We start from the raw sequence: 26,057 nt of genomic DNA, 5'->3' as shown, positions 1-26,057 counted from the left end.
CACTTAGTGCTAAGGCATAGATGTTCAAAATATGCTTACCAAGTAAAAGATGTAACCAAAGTCAACCTTAAAAAAATGGATCATGGCTGAGCCTAGTGGTGCACACCTGTAATCCCAATGACTTGGAAGGCTAAGGCAGGAGGATCGAAAGTTCGAGGCCAGCCAGGAAAACTTAGCAAGACCTTGTCTCAAAATGAAATCAAAAGTGGGTGGACAGAAGATGTAGCTCAGCAATAAAGTACCCCTGGGTTCAATTTTAAGTACTGAGAAAAAAAAAAAGTGGTATAAGCTGGACATAATGGTGCATGCCTATAATTTTAGCAATTTGGAAGGCTGAGGTAGGAGGATCAAAGCCAGTCTCAGCAATTTAGTGAGATCCTTGGCACCTTAGTGACACCCTGTCCCCCGCCCCCCCCCCCCACCAAAAAAAAATTAGAAGGACTGGTGATGTAGCTCAGTGGTAAAGCACCACTGTGTTCAATCCCTGATATCAATAACAAAACTAGCATATTCATACAACAGACCATTATTCAGAAATAAAAATGAATGAGGTACTGACATATGCTACAATATAAATGAACTTTGAAAGCAGTATGCTATGTGGGAAAAGGCACACATAGTATGATTCCATCTATACTAAATGTTCAGAACAGCAAATCTATAGGAAAAAAAAAGATCAGTGATTGCCTAGAATAAGGATGTAAGAAATTGATGGCACCAGGAGTGGCATAACAGTGGCTCAGGAGGCTAAGGCAGAAGGATCACGAGTTCAAAGCCAGCCTCAGCAATGGAAAGGCAATAAGCAACTCAGTGAGACACTGTCTCTAAATAAAATACAAAATAGGGCTGGGGATATGGCTCAGTGGTTGAGTGCCCCTGAGTTCAATCCCCTGGTACCCCCCCACCCCCCAAAAAGAAAAGAAGTTCATGGCAATATGTGACTGACTGCTAATTGGCACATTTCTTTCTGGAGTGACATGAATGCTCTAAAATTATATTATGGTAATTATTACACAGTCTATAAATATTCAAAAAAACACTGAATAGTACAAATGAATGGGTGTATTTTATGGTATGCAAATTATGTATTATAAAGTGATTTATAAAAGTAAAAAAAGGTGAACTATTAGGGTACGGTCCCATTTTATAACTATTCCTAACCTCAAACCTTCCCCGACCTCCATCTAGGGAACAATTATTATCAGTTTAGTTTCAGACCTTCTTCTAGGTAGAAAATATACAGAATTGTTTTATGTTTGTACAATGTAAGTAATACTATGCTTTTGTTAAAGCTCATTATACCTTGGAGAGGGATCCATATTATATATAAGCTCTTCACAGGAAGTGATTTATTGGGATCCTAAGGGTTATAAATGATGACTATATTTTAATGTAATCCAAATAAAGCATCATCCAGATGTAGAGAGAAAGGTACTTCATTTCTTTAAAAGGACTTCTTGTCTTACCAATTCACCAATGTCTATGATGGGTTAAATTTTTCTAACAATATAGTGGGAAATTTTCTACAATCTTCAATTAAATTTTTTTTTAAAGAGAGAGAGAGAATTTTTTAATATTTATTTTTTAGTTTTTGGCAGACACAACATCTTTGCATGTGGTGCTGAGGATCAAACTCGGGCTGCATGCATGCCAGGCGAGCGCGCTACCGCTTGAGCCACATCCCCAGCCCTTCAATTAAAATTTGATTAAGACTTCACATCACGTTTCATGGAAACAAATTGATTCACCATAGATGTAGTTAATTTTTAATGACCCGGAGACATACTTAAATATGAAAAAGGAAGGGAGATTTTGGAGAAGGGGCCAGTCTCAGAATAATTTTTATAATCTCCTCAAATCACACCCATAAAACCAAACTAGTATGGTAAAATCAAACCCTGCAAATAGCAGCTAAAAAAAAAAAATCACTGATAAACCTCCTACAAACTCCGAAATATGGGTGTAACCCCAAGATGGCTGCTGAGTAACCCAAGACCTGAGTGATATTAAGCATTCTTAATTAAGAAAGCAGAGGTAAGTAATGGCGTGTCTGTTGGATCTTAGAACAGAACTCCTAAATATCCAATAGATTCTGAAAAATATAGCAAGCCAATTTGAAAATAAACACCTGAAATTGGGAAGGTTTTTGACACTTTCTTTTCTTCTTTTTTTTTTTAATTGGTACTAGGTATTGAACCCAGGGGTGCTCTATATTCTTTTTTAATCACCAAATTTCAGGTTTTGCAAATGTGTTTTTTGAAACAGAGTTTCATTAGTTGCTCAGATTGGCCTTGAACCTGCAATCCTCCTCCCTCAGCCTCTTGAGTAGCTGGAATTACAGCTATGTTCTACCATGTCCAGTGATACTTTCATTCCTGGGAGAATGCAAGCCAGAGAAATCTGGAGCCTATAAGCTTTTTGAATGAAACTTTCAGGATAAAGTATTATACAATAGAGATCCTACTGGAGGAGGAATAGATAAAATAAACGTGGTATATATACACAATGGAATTTTACTCAGTAATAAAAGAGTAAATGGATCGCGATGGAGAAGATAATGCTAAGTGAAGTTAGCCAATCCCCAAAAAACAAATGCTGAATGTTTTCTCTGATATAAGGAGGCTGATTCATAGTGGGGTAGGGAGGGGAGCATGGGAGGATGACTTCTAGATAGGGAAGAGGAGAGGGAGGGAAAGGGAGGAGGCAGGGGATTAGCAAGGATGGTGGAATGTGATAGACATCATATCCAAAGTACATGTATGAAGTCAAGAACTGGGTGTCAACATACTTTATGTACAAACAGAGATATGAAAAATTGTGATATGTATGTGTAATAAGAATTGCAATGCATTCTGCTGTCATTTTTAAAAAATCAATAATAATAAAAACGAGAACCTACTGGAGTGGAATTCAAACTGATGAGGATAAAGAATTAAGAGATTTTAAGTAGAAATATCGTCATTGTTTTATTAATTAATATTATACCATTAGGTCTTGGGATGTGGTCTTTACCATGTCTGTGGAGTACCTCAGAATTCCCACTGTCCTTAATGCAGCCATTGTGAACTGTAACCCCAAGATGTGGTTACTGATGAGTAACCCAAGTTGGTTTTCCCTATATACTTTCCCAGCATACTATAAATGAACAAGCCATTAGAGTGGGATGTGGTGCTTTACAGCTGGACTCTGGTGACATGAGCACCAGAAATGTACCTGATAGCTCTGATATTAGCTTGAGATAAACTAGGTACTTGACTACTACATAAACCTCCTTCCTCTGGCCCAAATTGTGGAACTGACTGGTCTTGCTGCTGCCTAGGATCAAACTTCTATCAGTAAGTCTCCAATAAATTGCAATATGTGCAATACTGGATCCCTTTGCTTCTTTATTAGTCTCATAGCACATTAGGGCTGGTTCTCATATGCTGGGACTAGGTATTTTCAGAACAACTGATAAGCCAGCCAGAGGACCAAAATGAGCAAGAGGAAGAAAGTTTCTGCAGGGGAAATCCTGGATTGGCTGTCTAACTTTTAAGAGGAGTGGTGACTTGTATATTATATGTTTTCAGCCTGCTATAGGAGTATGGGGAAGCCTTGGAATGATCCCAGAAGCCTGGTGTGCTTCCTCCCATAACAAAGGACCAAAATAAAGAAGCTGGGTGTGGTGGTGCATGCATGCAGTCCCAGCTACTCAGGAGGCTAAGGCTGGAGGATCACTCAAGCCTAGAAGTTCAAGGTTAGCCTGGGCAATATATATAACCCTGTCTCAAAATAGATAAGAAGAAGAAGGAGGAGGAGGAGGAAAAAATAAGAAAACAACAGTGATTTCACTATAGGGTTTGAGACAGAGCACTGGAGTGCAGTGGGAATGTTGCAGAGATACTGCAGAGCATGATACGCTATGGCCTTATAAAGAAAGGACCTAAGGGGCTGGGGATGTGGCTCAAGCGGTAGCGTGCTCGCCTGGCATGCATGCAGCCTGGGTTCGATCCTCAGCACCACATACAAACAAAGATGCTGTGTCCACCGAGAACTGAAAAAAAAAAAAAAAAAGAATATTAAAAATTCTCTCTCTCTCTCTCAAACAAACAAACAAAAAATGAGTTAAAAAAAAAAGAAAGAAAGGACCTAAGCACACAACACTATTGTAGGGTCTCTCAAGATCCATCCTGAAAAAAGAGGGACTTTGTTCAGTGTGCCAGTCCCCGGCAGTTACTACTCACATTACAGACACCTGAGGCATTTACTAATGGAGAATCTTGTGTCCCTTATAGGCCCTGACCACAGTTTGTGGAGCTTCCCTGTTACCATATCACTGCATTGCCCTGGAGAAAGAGCACCAACCATATTATTCCATCCTCTACCTAGCATGGAGGTCATCTTGAGACCCACCATTCCCTGGGTCCTGTAAAGTAGCTGAGCAGCTACCCCTACCAGCCAGGAGATACTGGAAACTGCCCTTTTACAGCCCCAGGAAGCACCAGGGCAGCCAACCCTCAGTGGGTCATCTGCAAAGGCCCCAAGAAAACAGTTAGGGGGCACTACCCACCCTCCTGCTGCACTGGACACAGCCAGGTGGTCCTGTCCACCCACTCCTGGCCTAAAGAAAAAGGCAGGTGGCCCTTAACATACTTCCACTATCCCAAAACCAGCCAGGTCGCCCCACTCTTGTATCCTCAGACCCCAGAAGGAAGCCAGATGGCCTGCACTGTGTGACTCAGACCACCGAGGATCCTGTGACCCCAGGAAGCAGCTGAGCAGACTATTCTGAGTGGCTTGGCCTAGTGAGGACCCCTAAGAAGCAAGTGGGCAGCCTTTCCCATCCCAAAAAGCAGCTGAGCAGCCTAATCTAACAAGCTTAGTACAGTGAGACCTTGAGAAACAGATGCTCATCCCCATACTCTACCCTGGACCCTGGGGAAGAAGTTGGGCAGACCTCCCTAAGCAGAAAGGCCACCAGAGGTCCCATAAAGACATCTGTGCAGCCCTCAGACACTGAAAAGTGATATTTGGATGATAAATTCTTATAAATGCAACCTTAGATGCTTTGAAGGGGTAATTTGTAGAAAAATGAGTTGTCAACATCCATCTGGGCACACTGGTGTGGCTTAATTCCCATGAAGCCCTCAGACACTAATAGGCACCTCATCTCACTACCAGGAACACTATATCACACCAAGGTGGCTCCACCTTCAAACAACCTGCAGAAACTGATAGGCACCCCACACCTACAGCCTGTTGCAAAATGCCCAGAAGTACAAGTGAATTTGTCTTGCCTAAGGGAGCTGCATTCCAGTTGGCAATGCAATCCTCCAACCCCTGTTAGCCTAGGCCACTGAAACACCTACATACATCAACAATGTTGATTATACTTAAATAGGCTACATGGATACTACATTAAAGCACCCAGTAGGAACAAAAGCCAATGCATCACAGACTACCAGCAGAAAGATAGCAAACAGATTTCCAGGAAAAAGTTTTTATTTATTAACTATGAAAGCCATCCTGTAAAGTTGGCAGAGGCAAATGACCTACCGGATGTGCAAATACCAATGTAGGACACAGTATTAACAAAAAAACTAACATGATACCTCCAAAGCACACAATAACTCTCTAGCAACAGACCTCAAAGAAAAGGAAACAGGCAAATTTGACATGAATTCAAAAAGAATGATTTTGAGAAAACTTCATAAGATACAAGAGTAAATAGGCAGGCAGCTTAACGAAATTAGGAAGGCAAAATTTGTGACATGAATGAGAAATTCAGCAGAAAAGAGAGATCATGGGCTGGGGATGTGGCTCAAGTGGTAGCGTGCTTGCCTGGCATGCGTGAGGCACTGGGTTTGATTCTCAGCACCAGGTAAAAATAAAAAAATAAAGATGTTGTGTCCACCTAAAACTAAAAAATAAATTTAAAAAAAAAGAAAAGAAAAAAAGAAAGAGATCATAAGAAAGAACCAAACAGAAAACTTGGAGCTGAGAAACTCAATAAATGAAACATAAAATACAGTCAAGAGCCCCCAAAGTAGAACAGATCAGGAAGAAGAAAGAATTTCTGAACACAAAGAGAGAGTTTTTGGAATAACCCAGTCAGGTGGGGAGGGGATGGGAGAAGAGGCGACAAAGAAGGAGAAGTATAAAGAAAAGAAAGAATGAGAGAGGGAGAGGAGGAGGAGAGAGGGAGAGAAAGAGGAAGGTAAAGAGAATGTGGGGGGAGAGGGGGGCGGGGAGAGAAAAAGAGAGAGAGAGAGAGAGAGAGAGAGAGAGAGAAATGAAAAAAGCAACTGAGACTTATGGGATACCATTAAGTGAACAAACATTTGCACTATCAGGATTCTAGGAGAAGAGAAAATGCATAGAAAACATATTCAATGAAATATTTGCTGAAAACTTTCTGAAGCTTGGGAAACAGATATCAAGTCTGGGAAGCTCAAAGGACCTATAATAGTTTTAACAAAAAAGATCCTCTCCCCAACATTACAGTAAAACTGTCAAAAGCACAAGTCCCCACCACCAAAGTGTAAGACATTCCAAAAACAGCAAGAAAAAAAACATTAAGTCACTTATAAGGAAATCCTCATTAAACTAACAGCAGACTTCTCAGTAGAAACCTTATAGGCCAGGAGGGAATAGGAAGACAAATTCAAAGTTTAGAATGAAAAAAAAATGTGAACCAAGAATACTATATCCATCAAAGCTGTTGGTAAGAAGAACTCACCATCAGAATGACCCAATAACAATTGCTTAAGGGAGACCTGAATTAGAAGTGAAAAGATGATAACTATCATCAAGAGAACTTGTAGAAATACAAAACTCAACAGTAGTGCTGATGCACAAAAGAGAAAGGGTATCAAACCCTATCAATACAAAAAGCCACCAAATCACAAGGGTGAACAAGAGAAAGAAAGGATATGCAAGAGAAAAAATAACAGAATAACAAAAGTATGTCTTTATGAATAATAACCTTGAAAAAAATTTTTGAGATGGAGTGTCTGTTACTCCTGAGCTTAAGTGATCCTCTAGCCTTAATTGAGTACAAAAATTCAGGCATGTGCCGCCATACTTGGATCATAACTTTGAATGTAAATGAATTTAAATGCTCCAATCCCTGGACTGGCTGAATGGTTAAAAAAAAAAAAAAAAGAACACAATAAGAAACTTACTTCACAAGTAAAGACCATGGACTTAAAAGTGAAGAGATGAAAAAAGACATATTATACATATGAAACCAAAAGTGAGCAGCAGTAGCTATACTTCTATCAAACAAAATAGATTTTAATTCAAAGCTGTAAAAGAAAAAGTCAAGAAATAATGACAGAGGGATCAAATTCAACAAAAGAAAATAACAATTGTAAATACATATATGCAACCAATGCTAAAACACCAAATTATATCAAGTAAACATAATTAGATTAAAATGAGAGATTGATTCTAACATAATAATAGTTGGGGACTTCAACATCCCACTTTCATCAATAGACAGATCATCCAAACAAGAAAAATCACCAAAAAACATTAAGGTTAAACTATACTATATACAATGGACCTAACAAACATTTACATAATATTTCATCCAGTAGCTACAGAATACACATTCTTCTCATCAGCAAATGGAACATTCTCCAGGAGAGACAATATGTTAGTCCATAAAACAAATCTCAACAAACTTAAAAAACTGAAATCATAGTATGTATATTCTTCGAACACAGTGGAGTAGAACTAGAAATAAACAAGAAGAACTTCAGAAATTTTAACATACTCTTGAAAAACCAATGGGTCAATGAAGAAATCAGAAGGGAAGTTTAAAAATTTCTTGAAACAAGCTGGACACAGTGGTGCATGCCTGTAATCTCACCAATTTGGGAGATTGAGGCAGGAGGATTGCAAATTCAAGGCCAGGCTTGGCATTTAGGAAGATCCTCAGACACTCAGAGAGATCCTGTCTCAATGTAAAAATTAAAAAGAACTGGGGATGTAGCTCAGTGATAAAGTGTCCCTGGGTTTAATTCCCTGTACCAGAAAAAAAAAAAAAAAGTTACTGAAGTCGGGTGTGGTGGCGCATGCCCAGGGGGCTCAGGAGGCTGAAGCAGGAGGATCATGTGTTCAAAGCCAGCCTCAGCAAAAGTGGAGGTGCTAAGCAACTCAGTGAGACCTTGTCTCTAAAATATAAAATAGGGCTGTGGATGTGGCTCAGTGGCCAAGTACCCCGGAGTTCAATCCTTGGTACCCCCCCACCAAAAAATTACTGCAGCAAACCAACCTGAAAACACAACATGCTAAAACCAATGAAATACAGGAAAGCAGTCCTAAGAGAGAAGTTTAGAGAAATAAGTCCCTAAATCAAGAAAGTAGAAAGATTTCAAAAAAACAACTATGCAACTCAAGGAACCAGAAAAGCAAAAACAAACTAAACTCAAAAAACTGGTAAAAAGAAATAAGAAGGTTTAGAGTAGAAATAAATGAAAGAGGGGGCTAAAAAAATACAAAAGATCAATGAAACAACGAGATTGCTTCTTTGAAAACAAAATGAACAAATATTTACCTAGACTAACCATGACAAAAAGAGGGAAGACACAAACAAATGAAATCAGAGATGAAAAAGGAGATATTACAACTAATACCACAGAAAGAAAAGATTATTAGGGATTATTACAAACAACCATATATCCCCAAATTGGAAAACCTAAAAAAAAAAGCACAAATTTCTGAACACATATAACTTACTAAAACTGAACCATGATGACTTAGAAACCTAAATAAATAGCAAGAAAGAAGACTGAATCAGTAATAAAAATTCTCTCAGAAAGAAAACCCAGGGCGTGAGGTTCTGGCTCAGTGGTGGAGCACTTACCTAGCACGTGTGAGGCACTGGATTCCATTCTCAGCACCACATATGAATAAATAAATAAAATAAAGGTCCCTCAACAACTAAAAATATATTTTAAAAAAATATTAAAAAAAAGAAAGCCCAGGATCAGATGGCTTTATTGATGAATTTTACCAAACTTTTAAAGAAAAACTAAAACAAATTCTTTTCAAACTATTACAAAGTACTAAAAGAGAAATAACTTCATTATTCTATAATGTCAGCATCACTGATACCAAAACCAAATAAGGCACAACAAAAAATAAAGCTAGAGACCAAAAATCCCTGATGCACACAGACACTAAAATTCTCAACAAGATAGTAGTAAATATAATCCAACTAACTGTACCTGAAACTATTATACACTATGATCAATTGGGATGTATCTCAGGGGTGCAAGGACAGCTCAACATACACAAAATACTACACATAATGACATCACATTAACAGAATGAAGGATAAAAACCATGTGACACACATGACCACATGAAGGATAAAGACCATCTGAACAGATGCAGAAAAAGCACTCTCCATAATAAACCCTAAAAAATTACTTATAGAAGAAATGTACCACCACGATCCACAACATAGTGTTTCTACTGGAGGAGCCAATAACAATGCCTCTATCAGATGTGTAAAGTATAAGATACTGTGCTATGTTACAGATTTATCTTGGCCTCAGGGAAAAGACACTAGGGCTATAGATACAGGTGTTTGACTGGGCTCCTTAGATTCATAGAACTAATTTTTTTTCTTGTTTTGCTACTCATATATTACAGGAAAGGGGGCTGGGGATGTGGCTCAAGAAGTAGCATGCTTGCCTGGCATGCGTGCGGCCCGGGTTCGATCCTCAGCACCACATACAAACAAAGATGTTGTGTCCGCCGAAAACTAAAAAATAAATATTGAAAATTCTCTCTCTCTCTCTCTCAAAAATATATTTTATATATATATTACAGGAAAGGCCTACTGATGGTCTACAACTTGCTATTCTTTTTGGAAGCTGATCCCTAGTCTTTCATATTCTGAATCACCACTCCTCCATAACTAAAGAGCATGTACTATTCATCAGATAGGACAGAGGAGTGCCTTTAGCTCAGAAACAGAGGGAACTTTAGGGCAAGAATCAAAATCCATTAATTTAAGCCAGGGTTGGTGGTGCTCGCCTGTAATCCCAGTGACTCAGGAGGATGAGGCAGGAGGATCATAGAGTTCAAAGCTAGCTACAGCAACATATCAAGGCCCTAAGCAACTTAGACCCTCTCTTGAAATAAAAAATAAAATGGCTGGGGATGCGGCTCAGTGGTTGAGTACTTCTGAGTTCAATCCCTGGTACCTCCCCCGCCCAAAAAAAATCCATCAATTTAAATGAGGAAAATGTCCTTCCAGAGGAGTTTTTAATAAATATTTTTAGTTGAGGATGGACACAATACCTTTATATTATTTATTTTTATGCAGTGCTGAGGATCAAACTCAGTGCCTCACACGTGAAAGGCAAGCACTCTGCTACTGAGCTATGACCCCAGCCCCACAGAAGAGATTTTTAGAACAAAGCAATATGTCAAAGACCATGCCCACAATCTTTCTGGAGGCAAAAAAGGCTTGAGGATCTGAAATGAGCTGTGTGGTAGAGTAGGAAATGGTGTAAGTAGCATTGGGAAGCAGATGCCTGTGACCCATAGATCCACAAAACTGCCTTATAACCTTTAGTTTCAGTGGCTCCAAAGAATAACAGGTAATGTGGGAGAAATGTGTTCCATGGAGGAGTGGGACTGTAAGGAAAAAGTTACCACTTTCTTCTTTTCTTGGAGCCCTATCCTAGGACATAGCTGGACCTTTGAAAGCTTCCTCTCCTTGGTATATTTCTCTATGAAGACAGTAAAAGCTCAGGTAAGTATTAAAATTTTGAAGGATGATGCAAAGTAAGAACATACAGGTGGGGGAAGCAAGAATTGTAGAAGGCAGATGTTGTCATATAAGACTCACAGGAGGGGAACAGCTATCCTAGCTGGCAGCAAGCTGGGAGCTTTGACCAAATAACTCTGTTACTGACAAAGGTTGAGCCCAGGAAAGGAAAAAGGTAGAGAGGTCCAGGATCATTGGCTATTTCACTTGGGCCATGAAAATGACATTAACAGTATCTTTGCCTCCCTCCTGACACATTCTATGAAATCACAGGTAGGGTTTGGAATGATTTCTTTTATCTAGGAATTCTCCTATGGGATATTTGAGAATGGGCTCTCCCTACGTTAAGTTGCAGCATTTTATCTTGCTGTTAATAGTGATTCTTTTTCAAGGGATATAAGTGGAATCTCTTTACTATCAAATACCTATCCCCAGGAATCAGAAGATGTCACAAGACTAGAAGAAAAAGTAGAAAACGTGGCCTAGGCCCAGTTCAGATGAGAAAAATGGAAGATCATTAACTTTACGCAAAAGAAAAAACTGTCAATAACTTCCCTGTTACACATTCACATCAAAATGGGAACCTGAGCTTGGAAATGCCTTTTATACAAAATGACTGCAACTATGATAGGTATTTAGAGAGTTACAGAGATTTTCTTCTAATTAACAGCACCTTCTCATGGATAAAGGGTAGATAGATTAAAAAAAATTTGAGGTATGTGGTTTACATATGGTTTATGGCCTACCTATAAAATAGGGTGAATCCTATGCAGTCAGTGGAGATGAATAAGAGGGGCTTCTAACCACTTCACAATTTCAGAGCAGAATAGAATCCAGTCCCCATAATCATCTATGTATGCTCACTTCTCAAGTATACAGAACTGTGTACCGTGACTGACAATAAGAAGTTCTTAATGTGAAATAATGTGAATAAGCAATATGTGGCAATAGATGTATACACCTTGGTCAAGTTTTAGATGAAGGAGCCAAGTGTACAAAATGCATTTCTGTGTTAAAGATATGGACAGAGAGAAACCTAGTGCCAAATGTGCCTGAATATGCCAAAAACATTTCAATATATCTTTTGGGAAACGTGAAACATGTTGTTGTTCATATGACTATTGACCAAAAACTTAGAAGTAGCTGGGCCATGCATTTCTCAATGGTATCTATACTGCTAAGAATGCAACAAGCATTGAACCTTCCTCTCATGAAGAAATAATCCATTTTTCAGCTCTCCTGGTCATGAGCTTAGCCATAGCTTGGAAATAAAGCATAACGGTGTGGCTTACAAGTTCCAGGACCAGAACCTCTGTACTAAACAATGAATTTATTACTGTAAATATAGATTTTGATCAGATGTTGTATGAGCACAATGATGACTGCTTGTTTAATAAACCTGACCTCCAAAGCTCCTTTGGAAAGCTATATTGTGAGAAAAAGACTTCCCTGTGGATGAGTGACCTCCCAGAATACTATAATGGCACCTCCATGTGATGCCAGACAGACACACACAAGCAAGACAGTACCCATTGCAAAAAATAAGGTTATTTTAGCAGGGCCAGTACAGAAACCTGGAGAATCAGTGATATAAAATCTTTAGAAAGAGTACAAGAGTTCCCTGGAAAAGTAATCATTACCTAGGGAATACGTTTAGAAACCATGGCAGTGACTCTAAAATAATGGTTAAGGTCTGTGCAAAAGGATCTAAGGCTCTGCACATTGAAAAACATCAAGCACCCATGTAGCCCATGCAAGAAATGAGGTGTTGGCGTATAGATGTTTTTGAAGCCACAGAAAGGGCTGACGAGAGGGAAAGTGAAGGGTAGCATTCTGAGAGCCACAGAAGATTTGTATAATCAAACCTATTTTGACACCACTCTATTCCACTATGACCACAAACTGAACAAGTGTCATAGGAGGGATGTTCATGATAATTTTAAGAACTGCCTCTATGTATGGCTATTGTCCCTTCCAGGGTTAGTGGGACAGTTTGAACAGTGGCTCAGCTGTACACGTCCACTTTGACTCTCAATATGACAAAAAAAAACCCTGTTAATTCTTTTATAATTGATTTATTTTTTAATTGGTGCATTACAGTTATGCATAAAAGTGGAATTCGTTATTATATGTTCATACATACATGATACATGGCAGTTTGGTTAATTTCATTCTGCTATTCTTCCCCTTTCCCATTCCTCCTTCCTCTCATAGCCCTTCCTCTACTGTACTGTTCTCCCTTCTATTTTATGAGACTGTTTCCCAACACCCCTACCAACTTTTGATATCTTATTTTTCTCTAACTTCCATATATAAGAGAAACACTCAACCCTTGACTTTCGGAAACTGGCTTGTTTCACTCACCATGATGTTCTTCAATTCTACCCATTTGCCAGCAAATGACATAATTTCATTCTTCTTTATGGCTAAATAAAACTCCATTGTGTATATATATCACATTTTCATTATCCAATCATTATCCAACCTGAGCTGGTCCCATAAATTGGCTATTATGAATTGTGCTGCTATAAATATTTATATGCATGTATCGCTATAGTATGCTACTTTTAGGTCTTTTGGATAAATACCAAGGAGTGGGATAGCTGGGTTATCTTATGGGTCCTTTCCTAGTATTTTCAGGAATCTCCATATTGCTTTCCAAAATGGTTGTACTAATTTGCAGTCCCATCAACAATGCATAAGTGTACCTTTTCCTTTACATCCTCACCAGCATTTATTATTCTTTGTATTTTTGATGACTGCTATTCTAATTGGAATGAGATAAAATCTCAGGGTAGTTTTGATTTGTATTTCCCAGATTGCTAGGGATGTTGAACATTTTTACATGTATTTTGTTGGCCATTTGCCAAAAATTTTGAGAAATGTCTGTTTAGCTCATTTGCCCATTAATTGATTGGGTCATTTGTTTTTTTGGTATTAAGTTTCTTGAGTTCTACATATATTCTGGATATTAATCTCCTGTCAGAAGAGTAGCTAGCAAAGATTCTCCTATTTAGTAGGCTCTCTCTTCATGCTCCTGTTTCCTTTGCTGTGCAGTAGCTTTATTTGAAGCCATCCCACTTATTTTTTATTTTATTTCTTGAGTTTTAGGGGGTCTTGTTAAGGAAGCTGGTGTAGGATATGGTTACCTGACATTCTTCACAATCCATTAATGTAAAATAATTCCAGTTCCTGAGTATCCTAGTAATTGTAATTTCAAAGAATGGTGGAGGAGCTAGTAGCAAAAGTAACAGTAGACCCTAATGGATCCAGGCCCCTGTTATAGATTCTCTTCTGTGAGCATAATAATGGTGTCTGGGTATCCACATCACATTGAGCCTCTTGCTTTAGTTGGTGGAACTTGTGCTGTGTCCATCCATATACTCCAAAGTGGAGCAGACCCTGGGATGCTGCTGTTAGAGCCTAAAGGAGAGACAGGGGTGATGGAATCTGTTCTTCAGGTTTGTAGAGATCCAGGAAAAAGCCCCACAACCCTTGTTTACAAAGCATGGTTACATTTCCTCTATCTCAAACATCAAGATCTGGTATCTATTTTTTCTATTTTTCTAGCTCTTTCTGAACTAATTCTTTACATCTTAACATAATTGACTAAAAGTTGGTCATATTTCTTAGTCTATACATAAGGACAATGAAGTGGCTTCAATGCCCCTCCTTACTGATCCATTTTTTGGAGAAAACTGCCTTATCAGCATAATTAGATAGTTCAAAAAAAGTCTTTCTTCAATCTGATAAGTGAGGAGAACCATTCTATTACCTCCCTACCCACCACATTCACTAAGAAAGGTTAATTAATCTCATTCAATTCAATTTGGAGTAGAGAGAATAATGACTACCAGTGTTAAGAATGTGCCCTAGTAGACCATTATTCTTTTTGTCTACTCAATTCTTAAAAATACATCAATAAAATGAAATTGACCAGAGATACATATGCTGTGGAGTGCATACCAGCACTTTTACCAAAGCATCTACCCTCCTCTGTGGAAATTTTCACATTCTTATAATGAGCATATGAGCATAAATGAGCATAGATAATACATGTTCTCTTTTCCTTCACAGAGGGAAATTGTGCTTACTGAGTAATGTCAGTGTAAGAGAGTAGAATAAGAGGGTATAGGAAGAGAAATTCTGGATTTTGAAGGTGTTACCTGGAGAACATACAGGGCCATGTGTAGCTCGGTGTCCTGGGGCTTGGTCAGCTTTGTGATTATCAGGACGACAGCTATGAATACAGAACACATAAATTCTGTCACTAGACCTCACTGCCTGAAGCACAGAGTTCCTCAGTATACATGTCTAAGCATTATTAGAATGGAAGATAACTTATTGAATATCAATACTTTTAACCAGTTATGCAAACCAAAGGCCTCTGAGTTCTAGTCTTTATTAATTAAACTTTGCAGATGATTTGTGTGACAATAGTGGAGAGGTACTACAGGAAGATAATAATTTTTTCTGTACTGGAGATTGAATTCAGGAGCATTTTACCACTGAGCTATGCCCTAGCCATTATTTCATTTCATTTCATTTTACTAGTACCAGGGGGACACAGTCCTTTTTTATTTTTTGTTTTGAGACAGGATTTCACTACTGAGGGTCTTGCTAAGTTATTGAGGCTGGCCTGGAACTCATGATCCTCCTGCCTCATTCTCCCAAACCCCTGGGATTAGAGGTATATGCCACCATGCCCAATCTTTTTATCTTTTATTTTGAGACAAGGTCTTGCTAAATTGCCAAAATGACCTTGAACTTGGATCCTCCTGCCTCAGCCTCTCAAAGAGCTGGAATTACAAGTGTCTGCCATCGTGCCCAGAAAAAGATAATAAATTATACTACTTAGAGTATCAGAATTTACCAAGGCCTTTCATAAACATTATCCAATGTGATCCTCACTATCAACTTAAAGCAAATGTTAATAGATGAATCCTGTCATATCAGGTAATTTGCCCTCTCACATCAGCTTGCACCTCATGCCTAATTACCTTAATTTCTAATATATAAAAAGGAAAAAAGTTGGGGGGGGGTCAGAGAAAACTGGAAATATGGGTAAAGGCAACATAAATCTTATAAGCTGGACAGGAATCTACAGTCAGTCATCTGCCTTGGTGAGATCACTCTGCTTGATCCCAATATATTGTTGAATCCAATATTGTTACCCTCTTCACTCTCCATCTCTTCCTGTTAAGATACTCACCTGGGCCCCAGCAGCATAAGAAGGCCGCTGGGTAGAAGCGCACTTGCTGTTCCACAATGTGAATCACTATTCGCAGTTTGTTCCCCAGAAAGCCAGGTGATTTCACAAACTTCTTACACAAGTTTTGGGCTTGGGTGAATAAGACCTAAACATGAATGTAGCAGTGAGCAGTTTGCCCTAAAGCTTAGTAAAAGTTCCTATCATTTTAGAAGGATCCTTCTCTAAGTATCTTGCAACAGGTTTTACCTGCTGAGACCAGGCTTTTTCTGAGAGAAAATTATCTGGAATATTACTCAGTCTTCCCACCAAGATAAATCATAATATACTCAAGAAGTTTAAAGCAAGCCCTAAGCCAGATGCTGAGGCAAATGTCTATAATCTCAGTAGCTTGGGAGGCTGAGACAGGAGGACCACAAGTTTAAAGCCAGCAAAGTGAGGTGTTAGGCAACTCAGTGAGACTGTCTCTAAATAAAATACAAAATAGGGCTGGGAATGTGGCTCAGTGGTTGAATGCCCCTGAGTTCAATTCCAGTACCGAAAACAAGAATAAACAAACAAAAAACCTTCCCAAACTTGAATCTTTGCCTTAATAACCCAAATCAATTCTCTAATAACTCAATTTCTTAATCAAATGCAGCCAGAGTCTTCTTTCCCTACAAACAGAAGAATCAAAAGGAGGCCTGAACTTAAATGAGAATATTTATGTCTCATAAATAAACAGATAATATTTATTATCTGTTCATTTAAAAATAATCTAGAATGCTAATTCTGAATGTCCATTGAAGCCTGAGCTACTCTAACCAGCAAAAAAGAATTTTCAGAATTCCAAGCCTTTGGGGCGGGGGACCCACATTTATTGTCAATCCATTCCAAATGTAAGCCATCTAATCCATTTTAATATAAACTAATTGACCTTTACTAATTTACTGATCTGGGCTGAGCTATCTCCATAACTAATTTTTAAGCATCAAAGGAAATTCCCCATAATTATATCTGCCTCTGATAGTAAAACAAAACACTGTAGGAAAACTTGGTTTGTAGGTAGATAGTTTGTAATTCCTCAACTAGAATATGAGGAGAAAATGATACTGAAAACTATGCAGATCTGACAAGTAAAAAGGCACATTACCTTACTGTTTCTGTACTAAGCAGTTATGCATACATAACTTACTTTCACTTGGCTGATCATTTTAATTCTACATCATTCTGGTGATATCAAATAAGTACATGATAACTGCATAAACCACTTAGCATTTAAATCCCAGTTAGACATATAAGTGTGAACTTATGGTGACTAAAAAAAAATAAGAATACTCTTTCATTATTTGGAAAATTATATCAAAGCAATTCCTATGTCCTAGAATGTCATTCTGGTATAAAGGATATACTTGGATCATGAGTTTTCTGGTCGCTCCTCCATGGGGATCAACAAAACATATATTAGTTCTAGAGTAAACATAATTTTCATGAAGTGAATTCTTTTACTTTTTGTTTTGAGACTGGGTCTCACTAAATTGTTGAGGCTGGCCTAGAACTCATAATCCTCTTGCCTCTGCTCCCAAACAAGCTCTTTTTCCACACTCATCATCTGATTTTAGGACACCCAAAAAACTGAGGTAGTGTAATTACATTGTTAAGATCTCTTGAACATTTTCTTGGTACTAGGACCACAGGAAGTAACTCTCTGGCCTATCTTCCCCAGGCCCTAGGAATACTGGCCTGTCCCCTCTAGTCCCCCCTTTTCACAAAGGTAGGGAGTGTAGTACCATACCATAATAGTTAGGAGGCTGAGCAAAAAGCTAGCCAAGAAAATGGTGATACTATAAAAATAAAGTATGTTACAGACAGATGTATTGGCAGAAGGCAGGAGTTCAGCCATGACTGATGGTGGTGAGAACATCAGGATACACCTAGGAAAAAAAATCAATGGACAGGAGTACTACTATAGATGTCAGACATGAGATATTCACTCAGTGCAACAAAAGTTAATGAATATGTAACTGCACTTATCATTGTGCTCTTTTTAAAAAAAATTTATTTTTTAATTGTAGTTGGACACATACCTTTTATTTATTTATTTATTCTTAATTTTTTAATTGGTTGTTCAAAACATTACAAAGCTCTTGACATATCATATTTCATACATTAGATTAAAGTGGGTTATGAACTCCCATTTTTACCTCAAATACAGATTGCAGAATCACATCGGTTATACATCCACATTTTTACATGATGCCATATTAGTGACTGTTGTATTCTGCTACCTTTCCTATCCTCTACTATCCGCCCTCCCCTCCCCTCCCATCTTCTCTCTCTACCCCATCTACTGTAATTCAATTCTCTCCTTGTTTTTTTTTCCCCCATTCCCCTCACAACCTCTTATATGTAATTTTGTATAACAATGAGGGTCTCCTTCCATTTCCATGCAATTTCCCTTTTCTCTCCCTTTCCCTCCCACCTCATGTCTCTGTTTAATGTTAATCTTTTCCTCATGCTCTTCCTCCATGCTCTGTTCTTAGTTGCTCTCATTATATCAAAGAAGACATTTGGCATTTGTTTTTTAGGGATTGGCTAGCTTCACTTAGCATAATCTGCTCTAATACCATCCATTTCCCTGCAAATTCCACGATTTTGTCATTTTTTAGTGCTGCGTAATACTCTATTGTGTATAAATGCCACATTTTTTTTTTATCCATTCATCTATTGAAGGGCATCTGGGTTGGTTCCACAGTCTAGCTCTTGTGAATTGTGCTGCTATGAACATCGATGTGGCAGTATCCCTGTAGTACGCTCTTTTAAGGACTTCAGGGAATAGTCTGAGAAGGGCAATAGCTGGGTCAAATGGTGGTTCCATTCCCAGCTTTCCCAGGAATCTCCATACTGCTTTCCAAATTGGCCGCACCAATTTGCAGTCCCACCAGCAATGTATAAGAGTACCCTTTTCCCCACATCCTCGCCAGCACTTGTTGTTGTTTGACTTCATAATGGCTGCCAATCTTACTGGAGTGAGATGGTATCTCAGGGTGGTTTTGATTTGCATTTCTCTGACTGCTAGAGATGGTGAGCATTTTTTCATGTACTTGTTGATTGATTGTATGTCCTCCTCTGAGAAGTGTCTGTTCAGGTCTTTGGCCCATTTGTTGATTGGGTTATTTGTTTTCTTATTGTTTAATTTTTTGAGTTCTTTGTATACTCTGGATATTAGGGCTCTGTCTGAAGTGTGAGGAGTAAAAATTTGTTCCCATGATGTAGGCTCCCTATTTACCTCTCTTATTGTTTCTCTTGCTGAGAAAAAACTTTTTAGTTTGAGTAAGTCCCATTTGTTGATTCTAGTTATTAATTCTTGTGCTATTGGCGTCCTATTAAGGAATTTGGAGCTTGACCCAACAATATGTAGATCGGAGCCAATTTTTTCTTCTATCAGGCACAGAATCTCTGATTTGATATCAAGGTCTTTGATCCATTTTGAGTTAACTTTTGTGCATGGCGAGAGAAAGGGATTCAGTTTCATTTTGTTGCATATGGATTTCCAGTTTTCCCAGCACCATTTGTTGAAGATACTATCCTTCCTCCATTGCATGCTTTTAGCCCCTTTATCAAATATAAGAAAGTTGTAATTTTGAAGATTGGTTTCTGTGTCCTCTCTTCTGTACCATTGGTCCACCTGCCTGTTTTGGTACCAGTACCATGCTGTTTTTGTTACTATTGCTCTGTAGTATAGTTCGAAATCTGGTATCGCTATACCGCCTGACTCACACTTCCTGCTTAGAATTGCTTTTGCTATTCTGGGTCTTTTGTTTTTCCATATGAATTTCATAATTGCTTTATCTATTTTTACAAGAAATGCCATTGGGATTTTGATTGGCATTGCATTAAACCTATAGAGAACTTTGGGTAATATCACCATTTTGATGATGTTAGTTCTTCCTATCTATGAACAGGGTATAGTATATTTTTCCATCTTCTAAGGTCTTCTTCTATTTCTCTCTTTAGGGTTCTGTAGTTTTCATTGTACAGATCTTTCACCTCTTTTGTTAGGTTGATTCCCAAGTATTTTAATTTTTTTTGAGGATATTGTGAATGGGGTGGTTGTCCTCATTTCCATTTCAGAAGATTTGTCGCTGATATACAGGAATGCCTTTGATTTATGTGTGTTGATTTTATATCCTGTCACTTTGCTGAATTCATTTATTAACTCTAGTAGTTTCTCTGTAGACTGTTTTGGGTCTGTTAGATATAGTATCATATCATCCGCAAATAGTGATAATTTAAGTTCTTCTTTTCCTATTTTTATGCCTTTAATTTCTTTTGTCTGTCTAATTGCTGTGGCTAGTATTTCAAGAAATAAATTGAATAGAAGTGGTGAGAGAGGACATCCCTGTCTTGTTCCAGATTTTAGAGGGAATGCCTTCAGTTTTTCTCCATTCAGAATGATGCTAGCCTGAGGCTTAGCATATATAGCTTTTATGATGTTGAGGTAAATTCCTGTTATCCCTAGTTTTTCTAGTGTTTTGAATATAAAGGGATGTTGTACTTTGTTGAATGCTTTTTTCTGCATCTATCGAGATGATCATGTGGTTCTTATCGTTAAGTCTATTGATGTGGTGAATAACATTTATTGATTTCTGTATAATGAACCAGCCTTGCATCCCAGGGATGAATCCTACTTGATAATGTGCACAATTTTTTTTGATATGCTTTTGTATTCGATTCTCCAGGATTTTATTGAGGATTTTTGCATCTAAGTTCATTAGCAATATTGGTCTGTAGTTTTCTTTCTTTGAAGTGTCTTTGTCTGGTTTCGGGATCAGGGTGATGTTTGCCTCATAGAATGAATTTGGAAGATCTCCTTCTTTTTCTATTTCTTGAAATAACTTGAAAAGTATTGGTATTAATTCTTCTTTGAAGGTTCTGTAAAACTCCACTGTATATCCATCCGGTCCAGGGCTTTTCTTAGTTGGTAATCTTTTGATGGTTTCTTCTATTTCCTCCTTTGTTATTGGTCTGTTTAAATTGTGTGTATCTTCCTGACTCAATCTGGGCAAATCATATGACTTAAGAAATTTATCAATATCTTCACTATCTTCTATTTTATTGGAATATAGGGTTTCAAAATAATTTCTAATTATCTTCTGTATTTCTGTAGTGTTCGTTGTGATATTGCCTTTTTCATCCCGTATGTTAGTAATTTGAGTTCTCTCTCTTCTTCTCTTCATTAGCATGGCTAAGGGTCTGTCGATCTTATTTATTTTTTCGAAGAAACAACTTTTAGTTTTATCAATTTTTTCAATGGTTTTTTTTGTTTCAATTTTGTTGATTTCCGCTCTGTTTTAATTATTTCTTGCCTTCTACTACATTTGCTGTTGTTTTGCTCTTCCTTTTCTAGGGTTTTGAGATGAAGTGTGAGTTCATTTATTTGTTGGTTTTTTCTTTTATTGAGAATGAACTCCAGGCAATGAATTTCCCTCTTAAAACTGCTTTCATTGTGTCCCATAGATTCTGATATGTTGTGTCTGTATTTTCATTTATCTCTAAGAATTTCTTTTTCCTCCTTTATGTCTTCTGTAACCCACTGATCATTCAGTAACATATTGTTCATTTTCCAGGTGTTGCAGGATTTTTCCTTCCTTCTTTTATCATTGATTTCCAGTTTCATTCCATTATGATCAGATAAGATGCATGGTATTATCTCCACAGCTTTATATTTACTAAGAGTTGCCCTATGGCATAATATACGGTCTATCTTTGAGAAGGATCCATGTGCTGCTGAGAAGAACGTGTATCCACTTGATGATGGTTGATATATTCTATATATGTCGGTTAAGTCTAGGTTATTGATTGTGTTATTGAGTTCTATAGTTTCTTTATTCAGCTTTTGTCTGGTGGATCTGTCCAATGGAGAGAGCAGTGTGTGGAGTCACCCATAATTATTGTGTTCTGGTCTATTTGACTCTTGAACTTGAGGAGAGTTTGTTTTATGAATATTGCAGCACCATTGTTTGGTGCATACATATTGATAATTGTTATGTCTTGTTGGTGGATGGTTCCTTTTAACAGTATATAGTTTCCTTCTTTATCCCTTTTGATTAACTTAGGTTTGAAGTTGATTTTATTCGATATGAGTATGGCCACTCCTGCTTGCTTCTGAGGACCATGTGAGTGGTATGATTTTTCCCAACCTTTCACTTTCAACCTGTGTATGTCTTTACCTATCATATGAGTCTCCTGAAGGCAGCATATTGTTGGACTTGTTTTTTTTAATCCAGGTTACTAGCCTTTGTCTCTTGATTGGTGAATTTATGCCATTAACGTTTAAGGTTACTATTGATATATTGTTTGTACTTCCAGTCATGCTTATTTATTTATTTATTTTAATATGGCTCGTTTTTCCTTTTTGGTTATTTTTTTTCTTCCCTTTACTGAGTTACCTCCCACTGTTAGTTTTGGGTGCTGTTTTTCAATTCCTCTTCTTGTAGTGTTTTGCTCAAAATGCCCTGCAGTGCTGGTTTTCTGGCTGCGAATTCTTTTAACTTTTGTTTATCATGAAATATTTTAATTTCATTGTCAAAACTGAAGCTTAATTTTGCTGGATACAGTATTCTTGGTTGGAATCCATTATTTTTCAGCGTTTGAAATACGTTGTTCCAGGATCTTCTCGCTTTCAACGTCTGTGATGAAAAATCAGTCATTAACCTAATTGGTTTACCCCTGAATGTAATCTGCCTTCTTTCTCTCATAGCTTTTAATATTCTCTCCTTGTTCTGTATGTTGGATATCTTCATAATTATGTGTCTTGGAGTTGGTCTATTATGGTTTTGTATGTTTAGGGTCCTGTAGGCTTCCAGGATTTGGCAATCCATTCCATCTTTCACATCTGGGAAGTTTTCTAGGATTATTTAAATAGATTGTTCATTCCTTTGGTTTGAACCTCTATACCTTCTTCTATCCCGATGACTCTCAAGTTTGGTTTTTTTTATGACATCCCATATCTCTTGGATAGATTGCTGGTGACTTCTTAGCATCCTTTCTGTGTTGACTATATTCTTTTCAAGTTGATAAACTTTGTCTTCATTATCTGATGTTCTGAGTTCTATTTGATCTAGTCTATTTGTAATATTCTCGTTTGAGTTTTTAATTTGGTTTATGGTTTCCTGCATTTCTAGGATTACTGTTTGATTTTTTTTAAGATCTCTATCTCCTGGTAGAGCTTGTTCTTTGCCATTTGAATTTGCCTATTTAATTCGTTTTCAAAGTATACTTTCATTGTTTGAACTTGCTGTCTAATGTCTTCTCTAAGATTCTGTTCCATCTGAGTTAGGTATGCCTTGAGTTCTTTCTCTGTCCATTTTTCTGATGCCTCTAGGTTCTCCTGTGAATTTAAGTTGTCCTGCATTGTTTGCAATCCTTTTTCCCCTTGTTTTTTCATGGTGCTCACATTACTTTCCAACTCTGTTTGACTGCTGTGTTTCTGTTTTCTTCTTTAAAAATTTTTGGTTTTTATAGTTCCAATATCTCTCCTTTGTGTTGGGAGACAATGTTTAGAGATGTTGGATTTAATTGTGATTTAAGGTACATTCATTAGTTTCATTAGAGGCCTACAGAATTTGATGGCATGTATAAAATTGAGGTTTGAACTTAGGATTTTATGTTGAGGTGGGGCGATTTGATGGTATGGAGGTTAGTATATGTTAGCTTCTTTGGGGGGTTGCTCAAATGCAGGTGGATATTAACAAGAGAATAGACAGGAGTACTTGGGAGTAGATAAGGGCTTAGGCAGACTATGGACTGATTTGTAGTATTCATCTATTTGCATTTAGTAAGTTGTACATAATCTGGGTGGTCACGCTTAAGAGGAAAGATGGGGAAAAGGTAAGGAAGCAAACCAAGAAAGAGAGAGGGAGAGAGGAAAGAAAGAAAATAGAACAGAAAAAGAAATAATAAAAAAATAATAAAATGCAGTAAAATAAAAATTACATTAAAAATATTAATATAATTATAGAAAAGAAAAGAATTAAAATTAAAAAATTTTTTAAAAAATTAAAAAAAGAAAAAAGGGACACTATTAGGCTTCTATTTTCTTCGCTTCCAGTAGGTGGTGCTGTGCCTTCCAGGCCAAGATTTTGCCCTCCAGCTGTAGGAAACAATCCGTGTGAGGCCGCCCCGCCCCTGTCTCTCAAAACCTGTTAGCTTAGGTTTATTCCTGGTTTCTAGTCCCCTGGTTTCTCCTGTCAGCCAGGCCTTTCCCAGTGTGATACCTCTCAGCAGTTCAAGCTACACTCTGTGCCTGCAGTTTCCTGGACGTGGAGCGTGGCTTTTGGGAACCGGCACCTTTTTGTTTTGATTCCCTCCGCTAGCCCCTCCTCCAAGAGCTGGCGAGACAGTTTCGTTTTCGCTGCTGTTGGGAGGGGGAGTTGGAGGTCAGGTGCCTTTACCTTTCCCCACGCGTCTATTCACGTTCACTCTGTTAATCACCCCCCTGGAAAGCCAGGGAGAGATTTTATGTGATTTCCCCGCTGTATGGGAGATGGTCTAAATGTCACAGACCTGTTCTATCGCTGCTGCAATCTGTCGAAAACTGGCGATGGTGACGTCAGCTCTCCAAGATGGTGGCTGCTAGCTTCCTCGGTGGGCTGACCAGTGTGGAGGACAGAACTGGACCACTTCCTTCCCCCCATCTCAAACCCAGAACTCAGCCCGGGGCACAGTGAGGGCACAGCCAGCAGGAGCCCACAGAATCTGCAGCACCGTTCCTCTGCGTTGCTAGCTCGCCTTTTCTGGGACGCTGTTACTGGGCACATCGCAGTATCTAGCAGCGGGGTGGGCTGCTGAATAAACAGCTTGAATCTCTGGGCGGACAGTTCACTCGTGGTTGAGCCCCAGTACCCGATCCTCGGGCGATGGAAATCCTTCCTCTAGGTTTCGGTGCACCACAATTTTGCTGGAAATTCCTAACAAGATAGCTTTGGCCATTCTAATTCATCATTCACCCGCGCAATGACGTGGTACACGGGGGTGATGCACTCCATTCGCCGCCATCTTCACCTCTCCCCTAACTATTTATTTTTTATGTGGTGCTGAGGATCAAACCCAGGGCCTCCCAAGTGCTAGGTGAGCGCTCTACTGCTGAGCTACAATCCCAGCCCCCTTATCACTGTGCTCTTATCCGTAAGATTTTATTCCTTCCCACAGACACATTATCTTGTATTCACTTTGTGTTATACTTTTACTTGTGTATTTTTAATCTTGACTATACCTTGTTTCATAGTCCTTTTCCAATAGCCCTTTTCCACATTGGACAGAAGGTATGTAAAAATTCTTTTCTCTAGGTTTATTATAAAAAAGAACACATGTAATCCACAATGAAAATGATAGATTTGGTCACTTCTTACCTGTTGTTCTGACTGAAGTTGTGGAAACATTCACTGGCATTGCCCAGACAGAACACAGGTGTCATCAATAGTAGAGGTATCAGGCTGGGAGGAAAAAAGTTATCATCCCAATATCCAGCAGTTTCATGTCTTTCCCCTTTTTCAGAATATCCTCCCACCCACAACTGTACCATCCCACTGATATCCACAAATATATACACACTTAATTTTTTAAGAAAATACCTTGAATACCTTAAGTATCCTTACTTTTCAGTTCCTGGGAAAGTACAGCAGGAAAAGGATTTCATACTTAGGTTAATGAACCCTAACAGAGCATCCAGAGAATCTCTGGTATTATATGGTCAGATAAAATTCTAAGTGGGTCAAAAATGAAAGGAAAATCTACCAAGGAGCTTTGTGTGCAGCCTGTTTCACTTTTCATGGTGGCCAGGAATAACTTCATTCTCATTAGCCCCTTCCTGAGTGCTTTCCCAAAGTATACCATTAAATAGGCAGCTATTTATCCAGCCAAATATAGCCGACTCCCTGTAAGAGATGAAGATTTAGGAGCAAATGTTACAAAGGCTAAAATCAACCCTGATGTGACTGCCACTTTAGGTGAGACCCAGACCCTTTCTGGACTTTATAATTCTAATAGTCTCACCCAATGTTTTTAAAGTGGATAAGATCTTGAAGACCTTCTTTA

The 26,057-nt window shown here is 38.3% G+C and overlaps 1 protein-coding gene across 7 annotated transcripts in view; it reads right to left on the bottom strand.

The window, feature by feature from the left end:
* Positions 1–26,057, bottom strand: part of Tmem116 (transmembrane protein 116) — a 94,075-nt gene that overhangs the window by 25,160 nt on the left and 42,858 nt on the right. For 6 of the 7 annotated variants that reach the window (XM_076866866.1, XM_076866876.1, XM_076866854.1 and 3 more), the window contains 5 exons: positions 25,373–25,456; positions 17,755–17,893; positions 15,984–16,128; positions 14,938–15,011; positions 12,870–14,194 (listed from right to left, as the gene is read on the bottom strand). In XM_076866866.1, the coding sequence (XP_076722981.1) occupies positions 13,988–14,194; positions 14,938–15,011; positions 15,984–16,128; positions 17,755–17,893; positions 25,373–25,456 (649 nt within the window). In that variant the 3' untranslated portion in view covers positions 12,870–13,987. Of the gene's footprint in view, positions 1–12,869; positions 14,195–14,937; positions 15,012–15,983; positions 16,129–17,754; positions 17,894–25,372; positions 25,457–26,057 lie in introns of those variants that run through there. The other variant, XR_013092363.1, reaches the window with a different exon arrangement.

This window comes from Callospermophilus lateralis, chromosome 1 (genome assembly GCF_048772815.1).
Source record: "Callospermophilus lateralis isolate mCalLat2 chromosome 1, mCalLat2.hap1, whole genome shotgun sequence".
NCBI lineage: Eukaryota > Metazoa > Chordata > Mammalia > Rodentia > Sciuridae > Callospermophilus > Callospermophilus lateralis.
This window is presented reverse-complemented; position numbering and strand designations above follow the sequence as displayed.